At 41.9% G+C, this 23,764-nt stretch overlaps 1 protein-coding gene across 1 annotated transcript; it reads right to left on the bottom strand.

Moving 5' to 3' along the window:
* Positions 1-566: 566 nt before the first annotated feature.
* Positions 567-22,461, bottom strand: LOC139577340 (Golgi phosphoprotein 3). Its single transcript, XM_071404381.1, has 4 exons — positions 21,564-22,461; positions 15,413-15,544; positions 12,214-12,328; positions 567-5,714 (listed from the first exon to the last, which is right to left on the bottom strand). Exons 1-4 carry the CDS (start codon positions 21,774-21,776, stop codon positions 5,290-5,292), a joined length of 885 nt encoding a protein of 294 aa, XP_071260482.1. The 5' UTR covers positions 21,777-22,461; the 3' UTR covers positions 567-5,289.
* Between the last annotated feature and the right edge of the window lie 1,303 nt (positions 22,462-23,764).

Genomic DNA, 23,764 nt, shown 5'->3' with positions numbered 1-23,764 from the left:
AGACCATTAAAGGACCAGTACAAACCATTAAAGGACCAGTACAGACCATTAAAGGACCAGTACAGACCATTAAAGGACCAGTACAGACCATTAAAGGACCAGTACAGACCATTAAAAGGACCAGTACATTTACATTTAAGTCATTTAGCAGACGCTCTTAAAGGACCAGTACAGACCATTAAAGGACCAGTACAGACCATTAAAGGACCAGTACAGACCATTAAAGGACCAGTACAGACCATTAAAGGACCAGTACAGACCATTAAAGGACCAGTACAGACCATTAAAGGACCAGTACAGACCATTAAAGGACCAGTACAGACCATTAAAGGACCAGTACAGACCATTAAAGGACCAGTACAGACCATTAAAGGACCAGTACAGACCATTAAAGGACCAGTACAGACCATTAAAGGACCAGTACAGACCATTAAAGGACCAGTACAGACCATTAAAGGACCAGTACAGACCATTAAAGGACCAGTACAGACTGGTCTAACAAAGCTGACCAAGCTACTCAGACAGGAATATATACAGGACCAGTCAACAGTTTGAACACACCTGCACTCATTCAAAAGATTTTTCTTTATTTTTACTATTTTCTACATTGTAGAATAATAGTGAAGACATCAAAACTATGAAATAACACACATGGAATCATGTAGTAACCAAAAAAAAAAAAGTGTTAAATAAATCAAAATATATTTGAGATTTGAGATTCTTCAAAGTAGCCACCCTTTGCCTTGATGACAGCTTTGCACTTCATGGCTTGGTTTTTGCTCTGACATGCACTGTCAACTGTGGGACCTTATTTAAACAGGTGTGCGCCTTTCCAAATCATGTCCAATCAATTTAAAATGTACCACAGGTGAACTCCAATCAAGTTGTAGAATGGATGATCAAGGCTGTAACGTAACAAAATGTGGAAAAAGTCAACGGGTCTGACTACTTTCCGAATGCACCGTAATCTCCTCGACCCGACGGACCTTAGAGATAATTGTATGTATGTACAGAGAATCATCGTAAACACTATTATTATTACACACAGAATGAATCCACGCAACTTATTATGTGACTTGTTAAGCACAGTTTTTACTCCTGAACTTATGTAGGCTCGACATAACAAAAGGAGTTAAACTTAATTGATTCAAGACATTTCAGCTTTTCCCTTTTTTAATTCATTTTGTAAACATTTCTAAAAATACAATTCCACTTTGACATTATGATTGTGTGGTAGTGTGTGTGTAGGCCAGTGACAAAAAAACAAACATTTCAAATCCATTTCAAATTCTTTAAAATCAAAATGTAGAATAAGTCAAAGGGGGGTGAATACTGTCCGAAGGCACTAAGTATGTATATATGTAACTATACATTAAGTAGCTCTATAACAGAGACAGACCCTCCCTTCCATTCTCGTTTCATTGTTTTATTCTGCACAGACACAACTAACACAATCACTCGTTGTCTTGATGAGAAAGTTAAAAACAGAACTATTATTGACGTGAAGAAACAACAATAAGACAGGTGAATGAACGTATAAGAAAACGTCCTTTCATTCACACAGAGGAGAGAGACATCAGTAATGTTTTGTACACTCAGTATCTACGTAGTAGAATAGATTTCAGATGGAGCCTTGGTCGGGGAACCCAAACACCTTAATGAGAGGAAGCTTTTCATTCACAAAACATGAGAGTAAAACTGAAACAGGAAACTTCAGACCATGTCGTCATGTTGGAGAGGAAATCAAATCCACGACTTGTCAGGAAGAGAAATATCTAGTATTCAATTCATATACTACTACTATGTTTCACGTACATGGAAGCTGCATGTACATCACTGAGCTCCAAAAGCATTGGGACAGTGACACGTTTGTTTTTTTGGCTCTGATAGAATGACTATGAGGTTAAAGTGCAGTCTGTCTGCATTAATTTTAGGGTATTTTTTATCCATATCAGGTGAACTGTTTATAAATTAAAGTATTTTTTTGTACATAGTCGTCCCACCCATTTTAGTGGACCAAAAGTATTGGGACAAATTCATTTATATGTGTATTAAAGTAGTCATTGGGGGACAATGTACAAAAACTTCTGTATTTTCTAAACGGTTCACCCGATACGGATGAAAATACCCTCAAATTAAAGCTGACAGTCTGCACTTTAACCTCATATAGTCATTGTATGATTTAAAACCCAAAGTGCTGGAGTACAGAGGCAAAACAACAACACATGGGTCACTTTCCCAATACTGTTGGATCCCACTGTAGGTTATAGTGAGTAAGAGCTAGATACCTGTAGAGAATACCATACATACTTTGAAGACATTTCTGAAAGATTTGTCCAGGGAGGAAGAGGATGATGATTGTATCTTCATATTTCAGTCCAGTATTCAAAGCATTACATGTCACTCCATCAGAGGGAGTTTACATTTTTTTTGTAAAAGTGAGTGATTAAATGACATCTTGCAGAGAGAAAGAGCTTGATGAAGGGAAAAGGAGAAGGACAGAGGGAGAGAGATATTTTCTGTTCAGTAAGCTGCGGGACAGGTCTGGAACAGACCATTCTGTTCAGTAAGCTGTGGGACAGGTCTGGAACAGACCATTCTGTTCAGTAAGCTGTGGGACAGGTCTGGAACAGACCATTCTGTTCAGAAAGCTGTGGGACAGGTCTGGAGCAGACCATTCTGTTCAGAAAGCTGTGGGACAGGTCTGGAACAGACCATTCTGTTCAGAAAGCTGTGGGACAGGTCTGGAACAGACCATTCTGTTCAGTAAGCTGTGGGACAGGTCTGGAACAGACCATTCTGTTCAGTAAGCTGTGGGACAGGTCTGGAACAGACTATTCTGTTCAGAAAGCTGTGGGACAGGTCTGGAGCAGACCATTCTGTTCAGTAAGCTGTGGGACAGGTCTGGAACAGACCATTCTGTTCAGAAAGCTGTGGGACAGGTCTGGAACAGACTATTCTGTTCAGAAAGCTGTGGGACAGGTCTGGAGCAGACCATTCTGTTCAGAAAGCTGTGGGACAGGTCTGGAACAGACCATTCTGTTCAGAAAGCTGTGGGACAGGTCTGGAGCAGACTATTCTGTTCAGTAAGCTGTGGGACAGGTCTGGAACAGACCATTCTGTTCAGTAAGCTGTGGGACAGGTCTGGAGCAGACTATTCTGTTCAGAAAGCTGTGGGACAGGTCTGGAGCAGACTATTCTGTTCAGTAAGCTGTGGGACAGGTCTGGAACAGACCATTCTGTTCAGAAAGCTGTGGGACAGGTCTGGAGCAGACTATTCTGTTCAGTAAGCTGTGGGACAGGTCTGGAACAGACCATTCTGTTCAGAAATCTGTGGGACAGGTCTGGAGCAGACCATTCTGTTCAGTAAGCTGTGGGACAGGTCTGGAGCAGACCATTCTGTTCAGAAAGCTGTGGGACAGGTCTGGAGCAGACCATTCTGTTCAGTAAGCTGTGGGACAGGTCTGGAGCAGACCATTCTGTTCAGAAAGCTGTGGGACAGGTCTGGAACAGACCATTCTGTTCAGAAAGCTGTGGGACAGGTCTGGAACAGACTATTCTGTTCAGAAAGCTGTGGGACAGGTCTGGAGCAGACCATTCTGTTCAGAAAGCTGTGGGACAGGTCTGGAGCAGACCATTCTGTTCAGTAAGCTGTGGGACAGGTCTGGAACAGACCATTCTGTTCAGTAAGCTGTGGGACAGGTCTGGAGCAGACCATTCTCTTCAGAAAGCTGTGGGACAGGTCTGGAGCAGACCATTCTGTTCAGTAAGCTGTGGGACAGGTCTGGAGCAGACCATTCTCTTCAGAAAGCTGTGGGACAGGTCTGGAGCAGACCATTCTGTTCAGAAAGCTGTGGGACAGGTCTGGAGCAGACTATTCTGTTCAGTAAGCTGTGGGACAGGTCTGGAACAGACCATTCTGTTCAGAAATCTGTGGGACAGGTCTGGAGCAGACCATTCTGTTCAGTAAGCTGTGGGACAGGTCTGGAGCAGACCATTCTGTTCAGTAAGCTGTGGGACAGGTCTGGAGCAGACCATTCTCTTCAGAAAGCTGTGGGACAGGTCTGGAGCAGACCATTCTGTTCAGTAAGCTGTGGGACAGGTCTGGAACAGACCATTCTGTTCAGAAAGCTGTGGGACAGGTCTGGAGCAGACCATTCTGTTCAGTAAGCTGTGGGACAGGTCTGGAACAGACTATTCTGTTCAGAAAGCTGTGGGACAGGTCTGATCAGACCATTCTGTTCAGAAAGCTGTGGGACAGGTCTGGAGCAGACCATTCTGTTCAGTAAGCTGTGGGACAGGTCTGGAGCAGACCATTCTCTTCAGAAAGCTGTGGGACAGGTCTGGAGCAGACCATTCTGTTCAGAAAGCTGTGGGACAGGTCTGGAGCAGACCATTCTGTTCAGAAAGCTGTGGGACAGGTCTGGAGCAGACCATTCTCTTCAGAAAGCTGTGGGACAGGTCTGGAGCAGACCATTCTGTTCAGAAAGCTGTGGGACAGGTCTGGAGCAGACCATTCTCTTCAGAAAGCTGTGGGACAGGTCTGGAGCAGACCATTCTGTTCAGAAAGCTGTGGGACAGGTCTGGAGCAGACCATTCTGTTCAGTAAGCTGTGGGACAGGTTTGGAGCAGACTATTCTGTTCAGTAAGCTGTGGGACAGGTCTGGAGCAGACTATTCTGTTCAGAAAGCTGTGGGACAGGTCTGGAACAGACCATTCTGTTCAGAAAGCTGTGGGACAGGTCTGGAACAGACCATTCTGTTCAGAAAGCTGTGGGACAGGTCTGGAACAGACCATTCTGTTCAGAAAGCTGTGGGACAGGTCTGGAGCAGACTATTCTGTTCAGAAAGCTGTGGGACAGGTCTGGAACAGACCATTCTGTTCAGAAAGCTGTGGGACAGGTCTGGAACAGACCATTCTGTTCAGAAAGCTGTGGGACAGGTCTGGAACAGACCATTCTGTTCAGAAAGCTGTGGGACAGGTCTGGAACAGACCATTCTGTTCAGAAAGCTGTGGGACAGGTCTGGAACAGACCATTCTGTTCAGAAAGCTGTGGGACAGGTCTGGAACAGACCATTCTGTTCAGTAAGCTGTGGGACAGGTCTGGAACAGACCATTCTGTTCAGAAAGACAGAGGGAGGTGACCTCAAGTCAGTCAAGTCACTACCTTGATGGGCCAGACAGACCAGCCCTCTCCTCTTTGTCCCTCCCCAAAACTGTCCTGTCCTCTCCCTCTACCCCACCGTCAAACCAACAGCACCCTCTGGTGTCTGAAGGTGGAAGGTCAGGTCACTTGGTAAAGGCGGCCACTACGGCCCACAACAACTCATTGGCGTTGGTCTTCGTGCTCTCCCCCTCTGGCTCCAGATCCAAGAGCTGCCGTACTCTCTTCATGGCCAGGTCATACTGGTCGTCCAGCAGGGGGGAAAAGGCATTCTCCAGGACATCAGACGAGTGGGCCAGGAAGATGAGGGCGAGCAGCCGCTTGTCCATGCGGTGCGGGTCGTTGACCCATTTCTCCAACACGGCCTCCTGAACCCTCTTGACGAGGCGTTGTTTGATGTTGTCGTTGGTGAGCGGGTGAGTGGTCATGTCGAAGAGGAGGAAGTTCTGTTTCTCCGTGGTCAGCACGCCCTTTTCCACCAGGTTCTTGGCTAGACGCTCCCTCACGTTCCTCAGCTGGTAGTGTAGCTTCAGAGGGTTCCACGTCTCTCCTGCAAGCGGGGGGGGGGGGGGGGGGGGAGAAGAGATGTTAAACGTGCCACAGAGTTCAAAGCCTAAAGCATCGTGATTGAATGTGACATATGTCCACTAGGACTGGGCGATAAATTAATAATTAATCGAGGTAATTACTTCCCTCAATAAACATCTAAAAACGTTTAGATTAAATTTCGATAATGGCGATATAAAATAATTAGGTACATAATTATTAATTAGGTACAGCAGTCTATTTCACCTCTGTGACGCAGCAGGGACGTGCGGAGAAGTGACAATATGCACGTGGAGAGGTATACGCCCACTAAAAACCCCTTAGCACCTCGCGTGATGGAGTAGCCACTATTAACCACTAAATGAGTGATGGAGTAGCCACTATTAACCACTAAATGAGTGATGGAGTAGCCACTATTAACCACTAAATGAGTGATGGAGTAGCCACTATTAACCACTAAATGAGTGATGGAGTAGCCACTATTAACCACTAAATGAGTGATGGAGCAGCCACTATTAACCACTAAATGAGTGATGGAGTAGCCACTATTAACCACTAAATGAGTGATGGAGTAGCCACTATTAACCACTAAATGAGTGATGGAGTAGCCACTATTAACCACTAAATGAGTGATGGAGTAGCCACTATTAACCACTAAATGAGTGATGGAGCAGCCACTATTAACCACTAAATGAGTGATGGAGCAGCCACTATTAACCACTAAATAAGTGATGGAGTAGCCACTATTAACCACTAAATGAGTGATGGAGTAGCCACTATTAACCACTAAATGAGTGATGGAGTAGCCACTATTAACCACTAAATGAGTGATGGAGTAGCCACTATTAACCACTAAATGAGTGATGGAGTAGCCACTATTAACCACTAAATGAGTGATGGAGTAGCCACTATTAACCACTAAATGAGTGATGGAGTAGCCACTATTAACCACTAAATGAGTGATGGAGTAGCCACTATTAACCACTAAATGAGTGATGGAGTAGCCACTATTAACCACTAAATGAGTGATGGAGTAGCCACTATTAACCACTAAATGAGTGATGGAGTAGCCACTATTAACCACTAAATGAGTGATGGAGTAGCCACTATTAACCACTAAATGAGTGATGGAGTAGCCACTATTAACCACTAAATGAGTGATGGAGTAGCCACTATTAACCACTAAATGAGTGATGGAGTAGCCACTATTAACCACTAAATGAGCGATGGAGTAGCCACTATTAACCACTAAATGAGCGATGTAGGTGAAAACAGTGGCAGTGATAGCCATGGAGAAGGAGCAGCTTTCAACAAAGAAATTATTGATAAAAAGGGTTAAACTGTTTCAGTAATTTGGATGTGGTTTGGCTTTTTGACGTTCGACAAAGAGCAGAGCGATGTTCGGTGCAAATTGTGCCGTAGACAGGTGGCTACAAAGTCTGGTAATTACGACAAACCTTTTAAAACATCTGAAGCAAAATCACTCTTTGGAACATGCAGGAAGTTTGAGTTTGCGCCACGGTATTGATAAACGCTCCTCAAGCACCAGCCAATCGAGGGATGTTTGCCCAAAGCAGTCAACACGGACAGCGTTTATGCCCTACAAGCAAACATCGAAAACACAAAGACATCACAAATGCTCTTATGCATTACATTGCTAAGGACATGCTACCAATTAGCATAGTCGAAAAGGAAGGTTTCAAGAGGCTTATGAATTTAATTGACCCCAGGTACGTGCTCCCTGGCAGCAAATATGGAACAATTTCCCTTAAAGTATAATTTTATGTGTAGCTCACATAATAAAAAAGTAACCTTTATTTAACTAGGCAAGTCAGTTAAGAATAACTTCTTATTTACAATGACGGCATAGGAACAGTGGGTTAACTGCCTTGTTCAGGGGCAGAACGACAGATTTTTACCTTGTCAGCTCGGGGATTTGACCCAGCAACCTTTCGGTTACTGTCCCAACGCTCTAACCACTAGTCTACCTGCTGGTTACTATCCCAACGCTCCAACCACTAGGCTACCTGCTGGTTACTGGCCCAACGCTCTAACCACTAGGCTACCTGCTGGTTACTGGTCCAACGCTCTAACCACTAGGCTACCTGCTGGTTACTGGCCCAACGCTCTAACCACTAGGCTACCTGCTGGTTACTGGCCCAACTCTCTAACCACTAGGCTACCTGCTGGTTACTGTCCCAACGCTCTAACCACGAGGCTACCTGCTGGTTACTGGCCCAACGCTCTAACCACTAGGCTACCTGCTGGTTACTGTCCCAACTCACTCTAACCACTAGGCTACGGTTTGTTCAGGCATCAGACATTCTTGAGTCTGAAGCAGATATGCACCTTTTAAACATTATTTGATTAATATTGTGATAATTATCGTTATCGAATGTAAAAATATATAGATATCGTGATAATTGATTTGCCATATCGCCCAGCCATAATGCCCATACAGTGATACGCTTAAGACAGTGCTACAGGGAAACAGGACGGACAGCTGATAATTGATTTGCCATATCGCCCAGCCCTAATGTCCATAACTCAATAACAGTCCAATCAAATTGCATTGGGGAGAGAAATCATCCAAAGGGGTTTGGCTTCCATGTTATTTTAATATTCTCTTGTTGCATCTCATTAGCAACGTAGCTGCATTCATTAGTATAATACCGGTTCGTTAGTATTATAATACAGGTTCGTTAGTATTATAATACAGGTTCGTTAGTATTATAATACCAGTTCATTAGTATTATAATACCGGTTCATTAGTAGTATAATACCGGTTCGTTAGTATTATAATACAGGTTCGTTAGTATTATAATACCGGTTCGTTAGTATTATAATACCGGTTCATTAGTATTATAATACCGGTTCATTAGTATTATAATACCGGTTCATTAGTATTATAATACCGGTTCATTAGTATTATAATACCGGTTCATTAGTATTATAATACCGGTTCATTAGTATTATAATACCGGTTCATTAGTATTATAATACCGGTTCGTTAGTATTATAATACCGGTTCGTTAGTATTATAATACCGGTTCATTAGTATTATAATACAGGTTCGTTAGTATTATAATACCGGCTCATTAGTATTATAATACCGGTTTATTAGTATTATAATACCGGTTCATTAGTATTATAATACAGGTTCGTTAGTATTATAATACAGGTTCGTTAGTATTATAATACCGGTTCATTAGTATTAAAATACCGGTTCATTAGTATTAAAATACCGGTTCATTAGTATTATAATACAGGTTCGTTAGTATTATAATACCGGTTCGTTAGTATTAAAATACCGGTTCATTAGTATTAAAATACCGGTTCATTAGTATTAAAATACCGGATCGTTAGTATTAAAATACCGGTTCGTTAGTATTATAATTCGGATCGTTAGTATTATAATACCGGTTCATTAGTATTATAATACCGGTTCATTAGTATTATAATACCGGATCATTAGTATTAAAATACCGGATCATTAGTATTAAAATACCGGTTCATTAGTATTATAATACCGGTTCATTAGTATTAAACCGGTTCATTAGTATTAAACCGGTTCATTAGTATTATAATACCAGTTCATTAGTATTATAATACCAGTTCATTAGTATTATAATACCAGTTCATTAGTATTATAATACCGGTTCATTAGTATTATAATACCGGTTCATTAGTATTATAATACCGGTTCATTAGTATTATAATACAGGTTCATTAGTATTATAATACCGGTTCATTAGTATTATAATACCAGTTCATTAGTATTATAATACCGGTTCATTAGTATTATAATACAGGTTCATTAGTATTATAATACCAGTTCATTAGTATTAAAATACCGGTTCATTAGTATTATAATACCGGTTCATTAGTATTATAATACCGGTTCATTAGTATTATAATACAGGTTCATTAGTATTAAAATACCGGTTCATTAGTATTATAATACCGCTTCATTAGTATTATAATACCGGTTCATTAGTATTATAATACCGGTTCATTAGTATTATAATACCGGTTCACTCTAGTTATTAGTAATACCGGTCTGTATTAGTGGCATGAGACCAGTTCTATTAGTATTAAATACTCTGTTCATTAGTATTATAATACCAGTTCTGTTAGTATTATAATACTCGGTTCATTAGTATTAGAATACCGGTTCTATTAGTATTATAATACCGGTTTGGTGGCATTGAGACCACTCTGTTAGTAGTAAACCTCTGTTTGGTAGCATGAGACCACTCTGTTAGTAGTATAACCTACTGGTTTGGTGGCTGAGTACCACTCTGTTAGTAGTAAATACCGGTTCTGTTTGGTGGCTGAGACCACTCTGTTAGTAGTAAACCTCTGTATTGGTGGCTGAGACCACTCTGTTAGTAGTAAACACTCTGTCATTGGTGGCATGAGACCAGCTCTGTTAGTATTATAACACTCTGTTCTTGGTGGCATGAGACCGACTCTGTTAGTAGTAAACACTCTGTTTGGTGGCTGAGACCACTCTGTTAGTAGTAAACCTCTGTTTGGGGGCTGAGACCACTCTGTTAGTAGTAAACCTCTGTTTGGTGGCTGAGACCACTCTGTTAGTAGTAAACCTCTGTTTGGTGGCTGAGACCACTCTGTTAGTAGTAAACCTCTGTTTGGTGGCTGAGACCACTCTGTTAGTAGTAAACCTCTGTTTGGTGGCTGAGACCACTCTGTTAGTAGTAAACCTCTGTTTGGTGGCTGAGACCACTCTGTTAGTAGTAAACCTCTGTTTGGTGGCTGAGACCACTCTGTTAGTAGTAAACCTCTGTTTGGTGGCTGAGACCACTCTGTTAGTAGTAAACCTCTGTTTGGTGGCTGAGACCACTCTGTTAGTAGTAAACCTCTGTTTGGTGGCTGAGACCACTCTGTTAGTAGTAAACCTCTGTTTGGTGGCTGAGACCACTCTGTTAGTAGTAAACCTCTGTTTGGTGGCCGAGACCACTCTGTTAGTAGTAAACCTCTGTTTGGTGGCCGAGACCACTCTGTTAGTAGTAAACCTCTGTTTGGTGGCTGAGACCACTCTGTTAGTAGTAAACCTCTGTTTGGTGGCTGAGACCACTCTGTTAGTAGTAAACCTCTGTTTGGTGGCTGAGACCACTCTGTTAGTAGTAAACCTCTGTTTGGTGGCTGAGACCACTCTGTTAGTAGTAAACCTCTGTTTGGTGGCCGAGACCACTCTGTTAGTAGTAAACCTCTGTTTGGTGGCTGAGACCACTCTGTTAGTAGTAAACCTCTGTTTGGTGGCTGAGACCACTCTGTTAGTAGTAAACCTCTGTTTGGGGGCTGAGACCACTCTGTTAGTAGTAAACCTCTGTTTGGGGGCTGAGACCACTCTGTTAGTAGTAAACCTCTGTTTGGTGGCTGAGACCACTCTGTTAGTAGTAAACCTCTGTTTGGTGGCTGAGACCACTCTGTTAGTAGTAAACCTCTGTTTGGTGGCTGAGACCACTCTGTTAGTAGTAAACCTCTGTTTGGTGGCTGAGACCACTCTGTTAGTAGTAAACCTCTGTTTGGTGGCTGAGACCACTCTGTTAGTAGTAAACCTCTGTTTGGTGGCTGAGACCACTCTGTTAGTAGTAAACCTCTGTTTGGTGGCTGAGACCACTCTGTTAGTAGTAAACCTCTGTTTGGTGGCTGAGACCACTCTGTTAGTAGTAAACCTCTGTTTGGTGGCTGAGACCACTCGGTTAGTAGTAAACCTCTGTTTGGTGGCTGAGACCACTCTGTTAGTAGTAAACCTCTGTTTGGGGGCTGAGACCACTCTGTTAGTAGTAAACCTCTGTTTGGTGGCTGAGACCACTCTGTTAGTAGTAAACCTCTGTTTGGTGGCTGAGACCACTCTGTTAGTAGTAAACCTCTGTTTGGGGGCTGAGACCACTCTGTTAGTAGTAAACCTCTGTTTGGTGGCTGAGACCACTCTGTTAGTAGTAAACCTCTGTTTGGTGGCTGAGACCACTCTGTTAGTAGTAAACCTCTGTTTGGTGGCTGAGACCACTCTGTTAGTAGTAAACCTCTGTTTGGTGGCTGAGACCACTCTGTTAGTAGTAAACCTCTGTTTGGTGGCTGAGACCACTCTGTTAGTAGTAAACCTCTGTTTGGTGGCTGAGACCACTCTGTTAGTAGTAAACCTCTGTTTGGTGGCTGAGACCACTCTGTTAGTAGTAAACCTCTGTTTGGTGGCTGAGACCACTCTGTTAGTAGTAAACCTCTGTTTGGTGGCTGAGACCACTCTGTTAGTAGTAAACCTCTGTTTGGGGGCTGAGACCACTCTGTTAGTAGTAAACCTCTGTTTGGTGGCTGAGACCACTCTGTTAGTAGTAAACCTCTGTTTGGTGGCTGAGACCACTCTGTTAGTAGTAAACCTCTGTTTGGGGGCTGAGACCACTCTGTTAGTAGGAAACCTCTGTTTGGTGGCTGGCCTGGCTGAGACCACTCTGTTAGTAATAAACCTCTGACACACTCACCGCTGAGCAGCTCGATCCAGCTCTGCACCGTCTCTGGGGGCTGGGTCTCCTTCACGTGTTTCAGAGCCTCGTCCAATAGCACGTCTCCCGTCGGAGCATCCGACTTACAGATCACCTAGGAGACACACAATACAACAACCACAACAGCTTTAGTCGACTGTATATAGAACACGGTCAGAACAAAACAATACTGCCACTCAATGACCTATAGATCCTAGAGATGAGGCAACCACACAGTCAGAACACAACTTCTAGACTAAATACAAGTCAGAATCAGCAGAAGAATACTTTCTTGTCCATTGCCTTTAAAAAATAAAAAATAAATGTGTCAAGGGAAGCCAGTGAGCATCTGACCAAGCTCAAATGATTGGTCTTGGTGGGGGAGAAAAAAAAAGATGTGTCAATGGAAGCTAGCTTGGATTTGGCTTCTCTCCTATCAAATTGTTTTGAGAGCATACATTACTGGATTTTGCTTCTCTCCTATCAAATTGTTTTGAGAGCATACATTACTGGATTTGGCTTCTCTCCTATCAAATTGTTTTGAGAGCATACATTACTGGATTTGGCTTCTCTCCTATCAAATTGTTTTGAGAGCATACATTACTGGATTTGGCTTCTCTCCTATCAAATTGTTTTGAGAGCATACATTACTGGATTTGGCTTCTCTCCTATCAAATTGTTTTGAGAGCATACATTACTGGACTTGGCTTCTCTCCTATCAAATTGTTTTGAGAGCATACATCACTAACAGAAACATGAAAGAGAGAATGGCATTGGCGTCACTCTACATGTTTTTTTCTACTTGCAACGAAGGCACGTACACACAAACAGAAATCAGAACCATAGACACCCACATCATATTTAGCTTATGGCAATAGGACTAAATTGTTTTCGGGTATCTTTTAGTTGTCACGTTGATGTTGAAATGGTGCTGGAATAGTGGAGGCAGCTCCTGTTTTCTATATGACTTGCGGTAATAACTCTATGGTTTTAAATCAATAGTTGTTTAGTGGTTCAAAAAAAATTATCACGACCAGGTGGTTCGAAACTGCTCTTAATTTCGGGAACCGAGCAGGTCAGGAGACAGAAACCACTGCAGAGTCATCAGTGTGTCTGGTGATGTGTATCATAAGAGGAAAGTCAGGAATTGTTACTCTTTGTAACAAAGACAAAATGGCGCCGAGAGCGCAAAAGGACATTTAAACACGCTTTTATGGGCTCCCGAGTGGCGCAGTGGTCTAAGACACTGCATCTCAGTGCAAGAGGCATCACTACAGTCCCCGGTTCGATTCCAGGCTGTATCACATCCGGGCCGAGTCCCATAGGGCGGCTTACAATTGGCCCAGTGTCGTCCGGGATTGACCGTCATTGGAAATAAGAATTTGTTCTTAACTGACTTGCCTAGTTAAATAAAAAGTAAAAAAAAAATATATATATATTTTTTAATCTTCACTATTAAAACTGTTGATATTACTTGAATATCTTTCTTCTGATTTTCCTGTCATTAAAAGAGGGTTTAATGGTGATTTTCCTGTCATTAAAAGAGGGTTTAATGGTGATTTTACTGTAGCATACAGAGTGTGCAAAGGAGCCATGGTCATGTCTGTACCCTACAGGCTACGTTCTTCAGCATGGGGAATGCACGTAACGGTCTCCCGGACAACAACAAAAAAAAGTCTCAGGATTTGCCACACTGAATCCTTACAATCAACGCGGCGGTACCAATGGCTCTATCCGCCTCCCTATAAATTAGAGGCCTTTACTACCCAGAAACTAGAATCAAGTTCTTTAAGGCAAGGCCACATCCGTGGGACAAAATGATCCCATCTCCTTGGAAACCCAAAACTCAGATCGAGGAAGCGTTATACAACTCAGACAGAAGAATCACCTGTGAGAGGAACTTGGCCGAGCAACACTGCGTTCACACGACGACCCGCTGGGTTTTTATCTTTCCCTAAGAGGACCGGAACATTCCACTGCACCTTAGTGCCTTAAACTTTATATCTTTGGACTGAACAGATTTGAGGACTGAGTCTGATAAATAGAGAGAACAGGCAACAACGTGTGGGCTCCGACGAGGGAAGAAGCTTCTTCGGGCTATCAGAAACACTGATCTCCCCCCCCCGTTTCATCTCTGTCAAATCTGAAAACCCAACTGAACCAAAACGACAATCAGCTCAAAATGCACGTCAATACATCATTGCATTTGATTTCCCTTTTGGCTGACGTTGTGTCTGTGTGAAAGTGGTGGAAAATGCTGATTACTGTAAGACTGTCAGTTGGATTGACATATCAATAACCAATATTGTCCTGGCACTGTCCACAGAGGGTGTTAACCTGTAACCGGGCCTGTTAACCCCCGATTAGGGAACCTTTATTTTCACGACTGTGAAGTTTTACTGATGTAGTAGTCTCTCAACACTTCTCCTGTTCTCACGAAAAAGTATTTATAATTCTCCAAAGTCCTGTTAACGTGTCGCCTGTACTCTGCCTGTGAGTAGGCTACATCAAACTATTCAATTGATCTGTAGAGTTCCCCACGTCGGCGATTGTACCGCATTCCGTTGGGTCTGTTAAGGCAACTGTATCTATCTCATTTTCAATCTCTTAGTCTTAGTAATAAAACTTTGAATTCAATCCGTTGTTGCATTGAAGGCCTTTCACGAGCGATTGGATTCTCCGAGTCTGAGAGCTCGACGACCATTCAGAATGAGAATATAGTAAATTGACTGTTGATTATTGGTACTGGTACTATTGTTGATATAGGATTAAATGGTATAACAGGTAACTACTGACAGGAGTTCAGTCAAGGGGTCTCTCTATATCAAAACCCTTAAATGGTGCCCCTCAGATTAATTTGAATAGGAAACCAAATTAATTAAATAAGAGCAATTTAATCAGTCAATGATCTTGAATATCCATAGCCAAAGTCACAACACCGGCAACACACACTTTTTAAAAATGTTTACCTTCAGAGCGTTTAACTAGGCAAGTCAGTTAAGAACAAATTCTTATTTTCATTGACGGCCTACCAGGGAACAGTGGGTTAACTGCCTTGTTCAGGGGACAGAACGACATATTTTGTACCTTGTCAGCTCGGGGATTCGATCTTGCAAACTTCCGGTTACTAGTCCAACGCTCTAACCACTAGGCTACCCTGCCGCCAATTAAGAGAGGTCATTTGATCAAGATTCCCTACCTTCCTGGCGAGCAGGCTTTTCCTCCTCATGCCACAGGCCTCCAGCTGTAGTCGTCCTCTGATAGCCAGCTCTATGAGCATGCAGCCGCGCAGACCCGACGAGATGCAGTCGTTCCAGAACGACGTGTAGCCCTGAGAGAGGAGGACAGGGATGAGTGTGTGTGTGTGTGTGTGTAAGGAAGCTGCAACACAGGCCTGACGAGATGGTCGTTCAAGAACGACGTGTAGCCCTGAGAGAGGACAGGGATGAGCGTGTGTGTGTGTGTGTGTGTGTGTGTGTGTGTGTGTGTGTGTGTGTGTGCGTGTGTAAGGAAGCTGCAACACAGGCCTGACGAGATGGTCGTTCAAGAACAACATGTAGCCCTGAACACAGAGAGAAGACACTGTGTGTGTGTGTGTGTGTGTGTGTGTGTGTGTATGTGTGTGTGTGTGTGTGTGTGTGTCTGTGTGTGTGTGTGTGTGTGTGTGTGTGTGTGTGTGTGTGTGAGTGAGAGCATGCAGATCACCGAGCCGTCCTGTAGCCTTCACTCTCTGAACCGATAGGATCACAGTGGTCAGCCTGCTGTTTAGGAGACTAATGCCCGTGTGACTGCTGACTGTGACCCCAGATCCAGCATGTATTCTATGAGTGTAGAGCTGTGGCGGTAATTACATGTTGTCAGTCGGTTATTGTCTGACTGCCGGGTCTCAAGGTAATTGACCGTTAAATTAGCAAAACACGTTTAGTATCTCCAGGCCTCCACACATAGAAGCCTTTGGAACATCTACAATATAACAAGTCTAATAAATCAATTTAATATAAACTATAACAATAAACCCATTACTTATTTTAGGTAGGTGTAAAGAAACAGGATATGACGAAAATGTATTCCAGGATTTCAACATATAAAATTGGTCCTACTTACTGAATGTTATCTGGCTATGCTCCTTGCCATAGGCTGTAGGCTTGTTCATTTAGCAGACAACTTCTCCCGGGTGGCGCAGTGGTCTAGGGCACTGCATCGCAGTGCTAGCTGCGCCACCAGAGTCTCTGGGTTCACGCCCAGGCTGGGCTGGGTTCGCGCCCAGGCTCTGTCGCAGCCGGCCGCAACCGGGAGATCCGTGGGGCGACGCACAATTGGCATAGCGTCGTCCGGGTTAGGGAGGGTTTGGCCGGTAGGGAGGGTTTGGCCGGTAGGGATATCCTTGTCTCAGTATGTAAAAATGTAATAAAATGTATGCACTCTACTGTAAGTCGATCTGGATAAGAGCGTCTGCTAAATGACTAAAATGTAAATGTACTTACTGAATTTTATCTGGCTATGCTCCTTGCCATAGGCTGTAGGCTTGTTCATTTAGCAGACAAGATATGCTTAGAAATCCTATTCAAATACAAATTCACTAAATTGTAGACTAACTCTGTAAGCCGCCCTGCACAATCAATGAACCAACAGCATCACCAAGGCCTATACGTTCTCTCCCAGACTTGTGGATAGAAAGTGGAGCGTAACATAAGGTAATCAAGTCCATCCAGTATACATAATAACAGTCTACACTCAAAAGGAAATTACTAGAATTTGTTGAATTTTTGGAATATAGGCTAGACCAATGAAAAGACATCTGAACTTCTTGTCAAAACGGGGACGCTGTTTTCACTTTGGAAAAAATCGTGCCCAAATGAAACGTCCTCGTACTCTGTTCTAGATCATACAAGATGCATATTATTATTACTATTGGATAGAAAACACTCAAGTTTCTAAAACTGTTTGAATTATATCTGTGAGTAAAACAGAACTCATTTGGCAGCAAACTTCCATACAGGAAGTGAAAAATCTGAAAACGAGGCTCTGTTTCAGGGCCTGCCTATTCAACTGGCTTTTATTTATCGATATGCATGCACTTCATATGCCTTCCACTAGATGTCAACAGGCAGTGGAAGGTGGAATGGGGTGTCTAGCTTGATCTGAGGCCGAACAAGAGCTTTTGGAGTGACAGGTCCGGTATTTTCTTTGTCTTCTGAAAAGCGTTTGGTATACACGGCGAATTGCAATCCAAGTTGTCAGACCCCGGTGGCTTGTCATTGTTGCTAGACAACAATCATTGTTTCACCTCTTCCACACTCACTTTACGGAATTCAGAATTACAATGCTTGTCTTTCATAATTTGGTCAGGTATACTTGGATGTGTAGTGTCAGCGTTTGTTGCTGGCATGTCTAAGTTTGCTAATCTTGCCAATAAAAAAAATATTAATGTAGTTGGCAATATCAGTCGTTTTCGTGATGAGTGAACCATCTGGGTCAATGAATGATGGAGCAGAGTTTGCCTTTTTACTCAAAATGTCATTTAAGGCGCTCCAAAGCTTTTTACTCTCATTCTTAATATAATTTATCTTTGTTTCATAGTGTAGTTTCTTCTTCTTTTTATTCTGTTTAGTCACATGATTTCTCAATTTGTCGTACGTTTGCCAATCGGTTGTACAGCCAGACGCATTTGCCATTCCTTTTGCCTCATCCCTCTCAACCATAAAATGGTTCAATTCCTCATCAATCCACAGGGATTTTTTTACATTTATTTGGTCATTTTCTTAAAAATGGGCGCATGCTTATTAGTAACTGTGATAAGCAACTTCCCCGTTACATATATCACCAGTAGTACATTCACCTTTAAATCCTATCATTTCTCATTTAAAATGTTTGGTTATTAAGGTCATTTCTGTTAATTCATGTAATATATTACTATTCTAGTCTTATACCATTCTCGTTTTCAAAGTGGACACATTGTTTGCAGAGCGCACAACCTATGCATACACTCTTAGAGAAACACGTTTTGGTTTATTCCATTCATGAGTTGTATTTTTATTTTGTCCATGGTCTTTTGTTTGGAACACTCCTGTCAACATTGGAATAAAGCCCACAGCGAGAGAGTTACGCAACATCCTCTGGGTATGTCTGCAACAAAAAGTTCAACCTTCACCTTCTGCTACCGTTTCTGTCAAGCCGTCTACGCAGACAGTTTTAACGCATACCGTTTGATAAATCCAATGTGTGCACCACACAGAACGCACTGCAACTGCCTCTGCAACAGCAATGCTGCAAGGCAAACGTAGCGTTCCATTGGAAATGAACGTACTTCTGGTGTACCAAAAGGCAAACGTTGCGTTCCATTGGAAATGAACGTACTTCTGGTGTACCAAAAGGCAAACGCAGCGTTCCATTGGAAATGAACGTAATTCTGGTGTACCAAAAGGCAAACGCAGCGTTCCATTGGAAATGAACGTACTTCTGGTGTACCAAAAGGCAAACGCAGCGTTCCATTGGAAATTAACGTACTTCTGGTGTACCAAAAGGCAAATGACGCTGTCCGTGTGATCGAGGCGTAAGGACACGCACCCGATTACACATAGAAGTAGGCCTATAGGCTACCTGGCCTGCACGCAAATGTAGGCCTATAAAATGTGCCCGTTTGGGGATCTGATAGTGTTTCTGATTGGCTTAACACACCATTAAATGAGTTGTGGAGCTTCTCAAAGTAATGTTTTCTTCACCTCAAAACAGCGAGCAAAAATAGTGTTTTTACGAGTCTGTTTTTACATCCATTGAGACAGAGAGTAGTTCCTCAATGCATTTGGAAACTATTTCCAGCTCTCTCCCTTTCAAATAACACTCAGTGTGAAAGGGAATAATGTCATGCTCTGATCCCTTGCGCAAATAGCCTACAGCTGTGTCTGTCCCGAGCTCACTGGCACAGGAAACTGAGGGCCCAAGATATTCCCGAGCTCACTGGTGCAGGAAACTGAGGGCCCAGAATATTTTATACAATATTGCAAGTTTGCTAGCATGACCTTCAGGGCAGACCCAAATTAATAGTTGATACAATGTTTCCACCTGAGAAAGGTTGCAGACTCCATGTATAGCCTATTACAGCGTGGCCTATAACAGCGTGGCCTATAACAGCGTGGCCTATAACAGCGTGGCCTATTACAGCGTGGCCTATTACAGCGTGGCCTATTACAGCGTGGCCTATTACAGCGTGGCCTATTACAGCGTGGCCTATTACAGTGTAGCCTATTACAGCGTGGCCTATTACAGCGTGGCCTATTACAGCGTGGCCTATAACAGCGTAGCCTATATATCTACGAAAGCCAGAAGGAGTGGGTCAGGTCTTGATCTCTGGTTTCCTCGAGTCATGTGTGTCTTATTTCATCACAACGTGCGCTTAAAGCATCAGACAAGCTTAATGCCTATATTGTTGATTTTATTAAAGTTTTTTTTTTTTTTTTTTACCAAGAACTGCCGACTTTCGGTTGACTAAGATTTTTTTTAGTCAGGGACAGCCCTAGTGTGTTGACTTTGATCGGGTAGGTGTGCCTGGTCTGTTTAATGAACAAAATATTGATTTAATTTGGATGGCGCAGCCATGGCTGTACAGACTCGTGAACATAGGCCTAATAAAATTCTAAATATGCTATTATATATATTTGTTTTATTAAATACATTAATCTTATGTTTCTTAGGACCTACCGAAACAAACATTTTTATGCTGACCTACCGAAACAAACATTTTTTATGCTGCAGGCAAGAACGTGGTAAAAATGGGCCTGTTTGTAAAAGGGGTCATATAAACGTGAAAAATGTGAAAGCAGTACAGTACAAGCTTGCATTTTCACCTCATAAAATGTAGTGGAATTACACATCCTTTTGACCTCAGATTGGTGATGTTAGTATAAAAGTTAGTATAATGTTAGTATAAAAGTTAGTATAAAAGTTAGTATAATGTTAGTATAAAACTTAGTATAAAACTTAGTATAATGTTAGTATGTTAGTATAAAAGTTTATAGTAACATCACTATGACATAAGATTGATTGCTTATTAAAACAGAAATATCTTTGGTACTTTTTTGTATCATTGATTTTCGTCACACATAGAACCACTTGGAACGTAGAGTTAATGAAACGGCACGGAAAATTGTCTCTCTATAAAAGTAAATTGGCCACACACCAATACATGGATTTGACAATCAAACTATTACTTAAAATAGCAGCCAAACTAGTCACTGTTGATAACCTATATGTCGCGTTGTGATTCATTTAAGTTAATTAACAGAAAAAAAGTGGATTGTTACCTTTTCCCTGATTACAGCCCCCCCCCCAAAAAAAAAAATCAACATTCCTACATATAGATTTAAGCCTAATGTAAATTCTCATCAAACCAACCATGTATAGGTTATTCCACATTCCTGTGTAGCCTTTGAATAAATAGGGTTAGTTTAAACAGCGCTATACCACAAACGTTTGCTCCCTGTTCTATTGATTTCAGTGTGACATCGATGGAAGTGATCAACAAACAAAAAAATATTGCGTTACACTTACTTGAATCAAAACGCAACACTTCAAAATGTAGCTAGATGTTTTCTGCAGGTTAGTTCTAACAGCGCGTACAACCCGATTCCCCCCTTAATCGATATCATCGACGTATTGTCACTTTTCAAAACAACTGGGTTTTCCTTGCATGTGTAGTTTCTAAGGTGAAAACTTAAAAATGTAATATGATTACTTTTGTTGCACATGTATGTGTAGATACACTATGTTTAAGTTTTCAATAAACAAACTGTTTGTGCATATTGGTTATTGATTCGGACACATTAAAACTGTGTTTGGATTGGGCTATTTATCAAAAAATGTCTTGTCAACAGGAAGCATCATTTCCAACTTAAGTTTATAGAAATATACATTTAACATTCAACATTAATTTCCAATGGTATTGTACTTAAGGAAGTAAAAACTGCTGAATGAGTCCAAAAACGTGCTGCCATGAATTTATTTGTAAGACATAGCTACCAGAAGGGACCAAAACGAGTTTGCCCTGTATATTACAAGCCGAGCAACATACACCATCATAGTACGGAAGACGCCTGAGCTGTGAAGCTAAGTGAAACTGGTTAACTTTAGAAAACCCTGAGTAGATCTAGCTTCCTTCGTAGGATACCCCTCAGGTTACTACTTACTGTAGATAGCTGACATTAGCATTCATTCGATGTTGACAAAATGAAGATAGCTAACGTTAGCGAATTTTTATGAGATCTTTGAGTAGCGTTAACTTACGTTACCTAACCAGCTAAATACTATAATATGGTTTTAGCTGTAAAATAATATAATACATGTCATTGTTATACCTCGCGGTCCTTCAATCCCAAGAGTAACACTTCTTCCATTAATGTGAGTCGAGTTTCTTTGGAGTCTCCCTTGTCATCCTCCTCCTCCTCTTCTCCGCGGTGGGTCTCGAAGTCCTCATCCCCGGACCCTCTGTCCTTGTCGGCGGCAGAGCTACGAGAGGCCTCGGTCCGCCTCTGCACTAGGCCTGAACTCCGCTGTGTTAGGGAAGTCATATTTACAACAAGTCCTAACAACGTCAAAAGACGAAACCTCTCGCCTCCGACTCTCACTGACCGATATTATAAACCACTTAAAATGTGTCCTACACATACAGCTACGGACGACTGTTTTAACCGTGGTTTTAACTATACTACAACGAAAGTAGCGACACAGAAGCAATATTTCAGTTTCCCTCCTCTTCCACTGGTAGTTTATCCAATATGGCGGCAGGTGATAACGAGAACAGTGAATGTGGCGCTTGGGCAGGTATTCCCAAACTGGGGTAGGCAATGCCGTCGGGGGTACGACAAAATGTTATTCACATTTACCCCCCCCCCCCAAAAAAAGTTGTATTTCTTTGTAAAAAAAAACTATCACATTTTCAAACAGCCCTTTTATTCTGGCCCGCGTCCATAGAGACACATACAAGTCAAGTACGTCCATAGAGACACATACAAGTCAAGTACTTGGAATATCCCTCCTACACACTTCTGCAACATGACCATAAACTTGGCACCTGGTTCGGAACAAAAACTCTTACGGGATAAGTGATATATCTTAACATTACTTTGTCAGGTAAAGACTCAGAATCAAAACTCAAAAGGACAGACAGTGACTCTTCTGTTTTACATCGCTTGCCTGCGTCATACCAAACAGCGAGCTTCACAGACACTGGGAATCTTCCATTTCCACCTCCACCCTAATAATCACTCCTTTCATTGGCGCCCTGTTCCTGAGAGCAAAGCAGGTCTTTTCTCCAGTCGCATGGCGCAAGAGCGCCCCCTCCCTCTGGGCGGAAGAAGCACAACAAAGTATCACAAGTCCACTTCAGGTTACCTTCATTGATTCAACAGTACCCAACACCATTTTCACCCAACCTGACACCACCATTGGGGTGTGGGTCAGCTGTTTGTTCACCTGCAAGCAATTGCAAATAGCCTAACCCAGTTGTGTGGGAACAATATTTGTTTTATTTTATTCTGTTGTATTCCATTTTTACTACAAAATATGTGTGTCTGGTCTGTTTTAATTAACAAAATAACAAACTATCGATTTCATTTGTTTTCATTCATCTGCACACACCCATAACATAGGCCTAATTAAATTCAAAATATGGCATTGTATTGTTTTGAAAATACATTTTATTAGTCTTATGTTTCTTAGGACAAACAAAATGAATGGATTTATTTTTGATGGTGTATCTTCAATAGATTTATAAAAATAGACCCCACCACATGTTATATATAACTTTAAAAAAAAAACTTTATTTAACAGTTAAGAACAAATTCTTATTTACAATGACGACCTACCCTGCATCTGCACATCACTACTACCAATCATCCTCGGCATACACACAGGAGATTTAAAAGGTGTATGCAGGCAAGAATGTGGTAAGAATGGGCCTGTTTATAAGGGGGTCATATAACATTACCCAAGTTGTTTTTACAAGCTAAATACAGTAAATGCTATTTGTGAAGGCAGTACAGTACAAGCTTGCATTTTCACCTCATAAAATGTAGTGGAATTACACATCCTTTTGACCTCAGATTGGCGATGTTAATATAAAGTACAAGATTGATTGCTTAAAACAGATAAATACTTTTGTTTTGTATTGTTGTTTTGTCATACACTCTAGGAAAGCCTTAAGATAATTTTTCTCTCTAAACAAGTGGATTATTTATCTTTTTGTTGTTGTTGTAAAGTAGTAATATGTTGGATGAGTGTGTTGGGGGTAACTGGCCCCTGGGGGTTATGAATGTGTTTCATTTAGACGACGACTAGCCCAGTTAGCGCTAGTTTATGCTAGCTAGAAACGTCACGAGCAGTAAATGCTAGCTAGTTAGCATAAGCTCCTTGGAGTACCAGCTAGCTACCTTATTACCAGATCGTCTGATGTAAAATACATTTTAAAAAGCTGTTTTAAAGACTGCTGGGATTTTAAGATCTTGCATTATTCAAATCATATTTAGTGCAATTTGTACATCATGGAATGTACGGCAAA

This window comes from Salvelinus alpinus, chromosome 5, assembly GCF_045679555.1.
Source record: "Salvelinus alpinus chromosome 5, SLU_Salpinus.1, whole genome shotgun sequence".
Lineage (NCBI taxonomy): Eukaryota > Metazoa > Chordata > Actinopteri > Salmoniformes > Salmonidae > Salvelinus > Salvelinus alpinus.
The sequence above is the reverse complement of the archived record's forward strand: the minus strand, read 5'-3'. Positions and strand labels throughout refer to the sequence as shown.

Bases quoted from the DNA above. Each gene is read 5' to 3' on its own strand.
- LOC139577340 (XM_071404381.1), bottom strand. From the start codon at position 21,776: ATGACTTCCCTAACACAGCGGAGTTCAGGCCTAGTGCAGAGGCGGACC. The intron at 15,545-21,563 runs GTATAACAATGA...CTCCTCTCTCAG, and splicing joins TGGGATTGAAGGACCGCGAG to GGCTACACGTCGTTCTGGAA. The intron at 12,329-15,412 runs GTAGGGAATCTT...TGTGTCTCCTAG, and splicing joins AAAGCCTGCTCGCCAGGAAG to GTGATCTGTAAGTCGGATGC.